Below are 9,433 nucleotides of genomic sequence, written 5' to 3'. Positions count from 1 at the left end.
TAAAGCTAAAAGTCCATAATAATTGAATGAGATTTGTAAGATATTTTTCTCCGCTGCAGTTTGACTTCACACAGGTTTAGCAGTAGGTGTTAGAAGCTTGGCTGACTGAAAGTAATTCAGCTCTTGGTCTAGATGGCACAGTTGTACCAGTGCTGTGAAGATGATTGATTATCCCAATGATTGCCAAGCTTTTTGTCAATTAATTAATACAGTCCAAATGGAAATGACATGAAATGAGGACTCATCTAGCGTCTCTTCCAATTACTGGCTGTAACTGGCTAGATAATCACCATTAAAGGCATCACACATGTGCAGCAAAATCAATCAAAGAAGTGTAATTATTATGTCATTACATATAATTATTTATTTCAATGATTTAGGTGTCTAAAGACTGCTGCAGATACAATTTGGCCTGATTAATCCATCTGTAGCATGATTGTGTATGTTATTTACACTGTCACCGTCTACAAGAACCATGGTGACAGATTCACATCCCACTAAAGCATAGCATACAGGGAATTCAGATGATTAAAGCTGAATTATGTCTGATTTATTCCCAGTGTTAAATAATTTATCAAAACACATGCCAGGTTGACTGACTGAGGGTGAATTAGAAAGATAAACAGATGTTCTATAATGCATCTCCAATCATTGCAAACATCTGTTCTGAATCTTGAAAAATGAAAGCCATACACTCAGGCAACTCTGATCCTTGTGATGCTTTTCTGTTTTATAATTTCTCCTTCACAGATTTGTTTCATATAAGGACTGTCCTCCCCCAAAAAACGCCCACACAATTCGTTTGTTCAAGCAGCAATTATGACTCACATTGAAGTTTATAGTGGGAGCGTCCTCCCACTATAAACTTACTACTTTAGTGGCTATAGTAGATATGATGGGAGCAAAGCAGGAAGTAAAGTGATGGAGTGCCACCTTCTGCCAGAGATGGTTTAGAACCGAGACGCCCTAACTCAGAGTAGTTTTCTGTATCTGTGTCACGTGGGCTCCGCCACGGCCGCGCCTCTTAAGGAGACTAGCAGCCGGTCCTGAGTGTATTGATTCCAATGGGAGGCATGAACGTGAACTCGGATTATGAGTGATTCTTTCACCCTATAGTCACCAAAGTGTATAATGGACCCATTTTCACAAGCCACATATTTCCAGAACATTCTGATGCTAAAATGGTGATTTTAAGACAGACACATCAAGAGAAAAGGAACTTAGTTTGAGACCTGTTTCTGTCTCAGGGCCAAACTCTCGCAAGATCTGGCAACACAGAGAAGCTAACGTCAGCTAACGTTTGTGAACGCCCTTACAACTAATCTCTGTGATGCTAAATATGTCTTTTAGCTGTGTAAATATCTAACGTTAGAAAATAACATATTAATGAGTTATTTAAATATAACTTTTCATCCATCCATATGACGTTCACTACACGTTCAAACAAGGCCACGCCTCTTTAGGAGACAGGAAGTGTGTATTGTTTCATACCATTGGCGTGGCTTGAAATGCGCCATTGTTAGTATAAAGGATCTTTGGGAGGTTGGGGTGGTGCATGGGTCAAACAAACAGGACTTTCACCCAGGGGATCGGGGTTTGTGTCCTGTACAGTAAAAACAGTTACGTCATGTTATGTGTCATATGCGTAACCAGACGTGAAGTTACGTCGGATTTAAACCCCATCCACCATCTTTTTCTAACGTTAACTAAGTAGTTTTTGTGCTTCAACCTAACCAAACTACGACCGTTTCACAACTTTACTGACATGATATAAAAATTCTCGGGTTTAGCTGGGTTTCCCGCGGAAGATTTGTTAGTGAAGATGGTAGGGTGGGGTTTCACAGTCCAAGCCTATCTTCCCCGCCTCCACCCGCAGGTTGTCAACTGTGTGGTTTGGAATGAAAGGGAGAAAACATGCCAGGCAGAGATCACTCACTATACTTTCTTCTTTTGACGACGACGACGTAGTTTAGGCGGCAGGCATGTCTATCTTAGGCGGCCGCCTAAACTGCAAAGGGCTGCGGGAAACCCTGGGTTTAGATATGAGGGCGGAAAACGCTCCAAGATCGTATTTTCTGCCACCACTAGGGGGCGCTAATTAGAGAAACGCTTCTTGGGGTCATGTAAGAGGGTAGGAATAAACAACCTATATTGCCAATTATTTGGAGTACTTGTTCATATCAAATGCTTTTAATACATGTAGTACATGTGTATGCATGTGTAACTATTTGCATTTATGTCTCAGGCAAATGCAGACTTTAAGTCATCATGTGCCCGAGGGCGATGTACATCACTTACACATGCCCCACTGCTTTCAGTACGTGCGAGTGTCTTATGACACCAAGCCTGACCTGCTGCTTCATCTGATGACCAAGGAGTGGCTGCTGGATCTGCCCAAGCTACTCATCTCAGTCCACGGTGGCCTGCAGAACTTTGAATTACAGCCCAAACTCAAACAGGTCTTTGGCAAAGGGCTCATCAAGGCTGCCATGACAACGGGAGCCTGGATCTTCACCGGCGGAGTCAACACAGGTGAAGCACAGTACACACATGCAGCTTATTCTGAGAAATAATGTAAACCATTCTTTATTATACTCAAAAAGTGTGCTACATCAGCTTGAATGTGAGTGTATGTATTCCTGTGCAGGGTAAGAAATATTCTGTTAGGATATTTTATCAGCAATTTGCTGCGTCACTTTTTTATACAAGATGAGTGGCCATGCACTTATGTTACGAGTATGATGAACGTGTTCAAATGTGCTTCATAAGTTATTAAATAACATTTGATCAAATTGCTCAGGGCTGTAAAGATTGAACCACTAAATCACTGGGAAAGGGTTCTTGTACGTTTATTATGGACACTCAGCTAAACTTACAGACACTCATAGTTAGACCAGACAGGTGAAGGATAACTCTCAGGGAATCTAGACTGCTTCTAGACTGATGAAAATATATATGTCGTTACACAAACTGTATTCGTATCAGTTGTGTGACAGACTGAGGAGATAGACATTAGGGCCTATCATAAAAGTATACTTTTCAAGGAGTCATATTTCATTGAAAGCAATACAGGAATTTCCCTGTTATGGTCTTGAAGAATCGAGGTTGTGGAAAAAGTCGACTTAAGACTTTGATGATTACGGAGATTTCTTTTCAGAGATGCTATTCAGCTGGATGAATTTGGCATTGAGCAGGATTATGAGTAGCTCAGTAGACCGGAGCTTAAGCATTGAAAGGGGTTGTAAGTGTAGAGGCAGTCCAGGAAGAAACAGTGTGGACGTCTGACAGCAACCATATGAGTGTGACAAAATACAATTGGTATAAATTAATGTTGTTATTAAAAGCACAGGAACTGTGCATGAATATGCCGTTACCATGCATATGGAAAGTAGTTTCTCTGAGATCCACCGAGTTTCTGATATCGGTAAGTTATGGATAACGGCATGAAGTCTTAAATCTGGTAAATGCTTTGCTGCAATGATTACCATGCATTGATACATTAATGGTCGTGTTGCAAAATGCCTACGTCTTCATATACTTGTTTTAACGCTAATACGTTTCTTAGTTTTCCCTTTTGTCTTCTTATTAGCATTCTGTCACTTTGTGTCTTCACTGTATGTTTTGTTCTCGTATTGTTTCTAGGTTGACAAAAAGAAAAAGCATTTTTAGAAACTGAGATTAATTTTAGCCGGCTGTAAATAAGAACAAAGATGGGACAAAACATGTTAATAGGAGACATAAGAACAGATGGAAAGAAATGACAGCATAGGATGCTTAAAGTACGATTTTGTGACATACTGGGTGCAATAGCATGAAAGAGAAAAAGAAGAGGCCTAAATAATTGATGGAGGGATTAATTGAAAGGATAGTGGAGGTAGAGAAAGAATGAATGTCAGCAGGAGAGATGGGATAAGATGGCCTCCAGGTCTGACTGCTGCTCCCCTGAGGACAACAGCAAAAGGCCTCGAGCTACGACCTGTCTGTGTCTGTGTGTGTGCGTGTGTGTGTGTGTGTGTGTGTGTGTGTGTGTGTGTGTGTGTGTGTGTGTGTGTGTGTGTGTGTGTGTGTGTGTGTGTGCGCTCACAGCACGGTGTATCATTATCTAGGTTTACACTGTGTATTGATCATGACAAAACATTTTGCTGTCTGTTTCTCTTTCTCTTAATCATTTATGAACACACACACCCACACCCCCACACCCACGTACACATACAGGAGTGATACGCCATGTGGGTGATGCATTGAAAGACCACGCCTCCAAGTCCAGGGGGAAGATCTGCACAATTGGCATTGCTCCGTGGGGCATTGTAGAAAATCAAGAGGATCTTGTTGGCAAAGATGTGAGTCTCTGAGAACAAACAAACAGACCAAACAGATTGGGTGCTCGCCTTAGCCCTCGCTTGTGTATGTATATGTGAAGTCCACTGTTACCACAGCCTGTAGATTGCAGTTGACAGTTTTTAACTGAGATGCTGAGGAGGCCAATCCGATCCGTGATAAACACTCCTTCAAAGCGAGTCGGACAGCTGAGCGACATCAGACTGTGAAATACATGCTAACTCTTTTGAACCTCGTGAATCAATGTTGTATTAAAGTTTTATCAGAATGCACTGTACTCTGTCCTGCTAAACAAGTCAAGTCAAGCAGAGCCGATTAATGTTGGTAGCTGCAACAAGATTAAGTGCTGAAGCTTTTTTCCGTGCTTGATTGGTCTCAGCTGTACGCCTAATGACCAGATGATTTTACCTGAGATTGTCAGGCGCGTCTCCACTCAACCGAACCCAAGCTGGATCAACCTAAGTCATTAATATTCATCCAGTTTTTGGTGTCATTAAGCAGTACAATACATGCACAGTAGCAGTAGCTGAGTTTAATGATTTGACTAGAACCAAAAAAGCATCTTTCATCACCCTTGTCACAAAATATACTTGTCTCTGAATTGTTATGCTTCACACTACTTTTGAATTATTTTTGAGTTACTTTCACTACAAAGGGGATCAACAAAGTCTAATTTTTATCTACTTTAATTCATCATAATGTATCATTTATTGCAGCAAAAAGCAATACATTACTGTAATTAAGTTACTTTTATAACATGTTACTCCCAACCCTGTCCATAACTGTACATGCACCTTCAGCCATGGGCTTCTCCAATGTTTGTGTAACTGTTAAATGTTATCTTCCCTTGGACAGGTGGTGCGTCCGTACCAGACCATGTCCAACCCGATGAGCAAGTTGACGGTTCTGAACAGTCTCCACTCCCACTTTATCCTGGCAGACAATGGCACCACGGGAAAGTACGGCGCAGAGGTCAAACTGCGACGTCAGCTAGAGAAACACATCTCCCTGCAGAAGATCAACACACGTGAGTGGAGTTTACTGTAGAGTATCTGTCTCTAATGGTTGCTGGCCTACTAAATTACAGGAGGTGTTTTTAAATGTGAGTGATAACAGCATAATTAAACCGTCATCCTGGTTTTATCAACGACACCACTGTGGGTTAATTGTGTTCCAACTCAATTTTATTGCTGCAAACCAGACTAAAATATGTCTTTATTTTTGTATTTATTTAATTATTACCTGCTTTATACTGAACACATGCTGTCAGACACGGTATTTTTAGCCAGCTGGGACATAAATCGACTAGCCTTTGAGACTGTTTTTCCCTTCAGGAGGGGTTTATTTTTTTCTTTCAAAGCTTCCTGAAACCTCAGATGAACGCTTTCCTCAGATGAACCCGCTTGCTAATCCTTGTCTCCTTGTTTTTGGGTGCCGCACAAAGCTTCTCAACAAGCTAACAAACACATACATAATGACCAGCACATGACCGTTTTACACTTACACACATACGTACTGTACTGCAACACAGCTAGTTCATTATGTACACACATATGAGAATGAAAGGTGTATTTGTTATAGTGTTTTTACTAAATTTGATTTATGGACTACACTGTCACTGGCAATGACATCATAGCCACGCCCTAAAACACCCCCTGCTTTATCGCCTATTTTAGAATCAATGAGACCATAATTCAAAAAATGAAGACCATTCTGTGTTGCAGAAGACTTCCAACTAGAGATTGAGGCCATTAACTCATTATGAAAATGTTTATAGAGGTAATAAATCAAGTGAGAAGTGGGTCACTTTCTCATGGACTTCTACAGAAATCGACCTCCTTTTGCAATTGCATGTGTCGCCCCCTGCTGCAATTCAGATAGAATGCGGGTTTAAGGCACTTTTTGCAGCACTTCGCCAAACCTACAGAGTCTATTATCAACATTTGAGACGTTTAGAATGCCCTCATATTTGTGTGTATTTTTGTATATTTTGACAGCAGTTTTGTAACAATATAGAAAGATATTATTACACACTGCTGTTGAAATTTAACAGAATCTATTCTGTGTTTCTGTACAACTCTCCATGTCCTCATTTTAAAATGTGTTGCATCAAAGGTATATCATTCTCCTAAAAGGGCAACAAGAGTATATTTGAATTCTTGTTTGTGTGAGACCAAGGTGTTTATGTCCTGCATGTATATTAATATGTATTTGTGTCAGCAAGTGCACATGTTTGCCTTCGTGTGGAGTGTTCATCCACTGTTGAGCCCTTGTCACATTGCATTTCTCCGTTTTTCAATTTTCACATTATACCTTAGCTGGGAACCAAATGGATTTGCATGAATACAAAATGCATTTCTCTGTCTTTCTCTCTCTTCATTCTCTTGGTCTCTTTTTCTCATTTGCTCTCAAAGAACGACACAAGCACACACACAAACCTCCCTGATACCCTTTAAATATATTTCTCAATAGCCTCTCACAGCATTGTTTGGAGCGTGTCAGAGCCGGGAACAAACCTGAGCCGGAGAAATTTTGTTTGCAGCCATGATTTATTTGTTATTGCCTTCTTTTGTTGTCAACACAAAACCACTTTATAATAATTTCCTCAGGGTTTGGGTGACATGAATGCATACATTTAAACATCAGTGCTTATTCAAAAAGGATGTCAGTAGATTGATGGTACCAAATGGATGCATGATTACAGTGTTGAGAGCAATATCATGACTCAAATCTTGCCTTTGTCAACACCATTTTTTATTCACTTCAGACCTATGACTGATGTTGATGTGACTTGAATGTCACTTAGAATGAAACTGGGCTTTTTTTTTATTACGGGTGTAACCACCACCATATTCCTCCTAACTAGGCATGGACCAGTTACCGGTTTCAAGTATACTGCAGTTTAAAAAAGTAACGGTTTCAAAACCAATACATTTTCCGTCATATCCTTCCTGTGGTATCAGCAGTTTCTCATGAGTTGTCAAGAACAGAAAGTGCAGTTTAGAAAACCTCTCCCTGTTTAGTGTGTTTAAAAATAAAATACATTGTGTAAAGTGCTGTCAGTTAAACGTGTTGTTAACGCCGTTAACGCAAACCCTTTTTAAAAGCGTCTATCTTTTTATCATGAGATTAACCTTTTTGGCCTAACATACTTTGTAGTTTTTTTCACATGCTGTTGCAACAACTAGTAACGTTAGAAAACTACAACACCACACCGGCTCTAGCTAGACCGGATACAACAACAGGCACGCCGCACACACTTGTTTGGGCTTGTGAGTCAGCCAAAGAGTAGGAGGCTAACTTTACTTTCTGAGTGGATGGCGAGCGTGAGACACCAAAATGAATGCCAATAAGACTTTGGATGAAAAGTTTACTTTTTAAAAGTTGCCAAATGGTTTCGTTGACAAGACCAAAGTGATCTGTGTGTTTTGTCGTCGTGAATTGGGCTATCATCACAGCGCACCCAGTCTGAAATACCACTTGATGGCCAAGCACACAGCTGATGCCAATCCCCCCCCCCCTCCATCAAAGTATTTCTTTTGACCCTTTTATTAATGGAATTAATTGTGTGAAATTGAACACTACAGTAGGGTTTTACCCAGACAAAATAATACATGTGAAAGCTGTAATTGCAATACTGTGAAACCGTGATAGTTTTTGTTTAAGGTTATCATATCATTAGGATCTCATACCGGCCCATAACTACTCCTAACCTAGGGTTCTTTAACTTTTTAGGCCAAGGACCCCTTAGCTGAAATACACGGATCATATTGTATAGATATTATGTAGAATTAGCACAGTGAATCCATGAGCTTAACTGTATATGTGGCTGGCTACCATAATGGCAAGCTTACCTATAGTGTGCATGTCATCAATGTGTAAATTTCACTTTATGAGGTTTTTTAACATTAATACTCCCCCCCGTTCCCCCAGCCTGCCTATGGTCCCCCAGTGGCTAGAAATGGCGATAAGTGTAAACCTGCCTGATAGGGTATCTGGCTCTGCCTTTGAGAAAAGCTCAGATGGGTCCTCTGCTCCTCAATAGCTACAAACACAGAAATGGCACGTCCTAAGGAAAGCTCATTGTGGGACGGGCTGTAGTTTAAAAGGCTGAATTTTGGCAAGGAGACTTCAGATATATTATTAGGGGACCACTAAGGCCTATTTAAAAGCATCCAAAAAGCACCATGTCATTGGACCTTTAAAAAAATAAGCAGATTTATCTTTGCTTAATATATGTTGGATTCATATTAATGTATATTTACTGACATCATTTTTGAAAAAAGAAATTTATCAAAACATAATTTAATCTCCAAATTAATCTGAGGACTCCCCTAAGGGTCGCGATCCCCTGTTGAAGATCCTAACACCTTGACTTGAAGATTTAAGAAATGTCCCTGGGTTCAGCAGGATACACAAATGTACTTCCTCTGTGTTCATCATTGAGCCATGTGACCCATGGACTTCCCTTTGTCATCCTATGCCTGGACTTATACAAATGGGGCTGGGAAGGCAAAGGGACGCCCAGTCGTCATACAAGCATCTTGTTAACATGTTATTTCCCCTTTACACTGTTTACTACGGCACAAGGTGCTCCAACGGTGTGTGCAGGGAAGGGCATGCACAGCCATGGATCTGTTCTGGTTTTGGAAATGGTGGACATGTGAGTCCTAGCTACAGTATGTATCGAATGAAGGTTGGGGAACTATATAAACATCTTGTTTTTTTCAAGTAACAGTCTGACCATACAAATGATGGTTGGGTCTGCTGTCCGCAACTGACTAGCTTTAACATATTTCTGGATTCAGTGCTAATTCTGCTGCCTGGGATCTAATAATGAAACAAGCTGATAGGTGATCATGTGCGCTGTTTGTCTGCTGCTGACCATCTAGAACACAAAGCTATCACTCCGACACTAGTCTATATCCACAACGTTCCACTTCCGGGATTGCTCCGGTGCTTCCGGAAATTCCGTTGGATGTTGTTTTCTGCCGGATATCCATTACCTTCTGCTTTCTTTGTGTTGGAATTTTAAACTCTGGTTGCTTCATTAGGACTATCGTTACCTGGTCCTCAGATCTCTGCAGGGTAAATC

General features: G+C 40.6%; 1 protein-coding gene across 11 annotated transcripts in view; it reads left to right on the top strand.

Moving 5' to 3' along the window:
- trpm3 (transient receptor potential cation channel, subfamily M, member 3) overlaps positions 1-9,433 on the top strand; it is a 168,439-nt gene that overhangs the window by 95,909 nt on the left and 63,097 nt on the right. For all 11 annotated transcript variants that reach the window (XM_032516962.1, XM_032516958.1, XM_032516960.1 and 8 more), the window contains 3 exons: positions 2,319-2,532; positions 4,216-4,340; positions 5,194-5,365. In XM_032516962.1, coding sequence (XP_032372853.1) covers positions 2,319-2,532; positions 4,216-4,340; positions 5,194-5,365 — 511 coding nt within the window. The remainder of the gene's footprint in view (positions 1-2,318; positions 2,533-4,215; positions 4,341-5,193; positions 5,366-9,433) is intronic.

This window comes from Etheostoma spectabile, chromosome 5, assembly GCF_008692095.1.
Source record: "Etheostoma spectabile isolate EspeVRDwgs_2016 chromosome 5, UIUC_Espe_1.0, whole genome shotgun sequence".
Taxonomy (NCBI): Eukaryota; Metazoa; Chordata; class Actinopteri; order Perciformes; family Percidae; genus Etheostoma; species Etheostoma spectabile.
The sequence above is the reverse complement of the archived record's forward strand: the minus strand, read 5'-3'. Positions and strand labels throughout refer to the sequence as shown.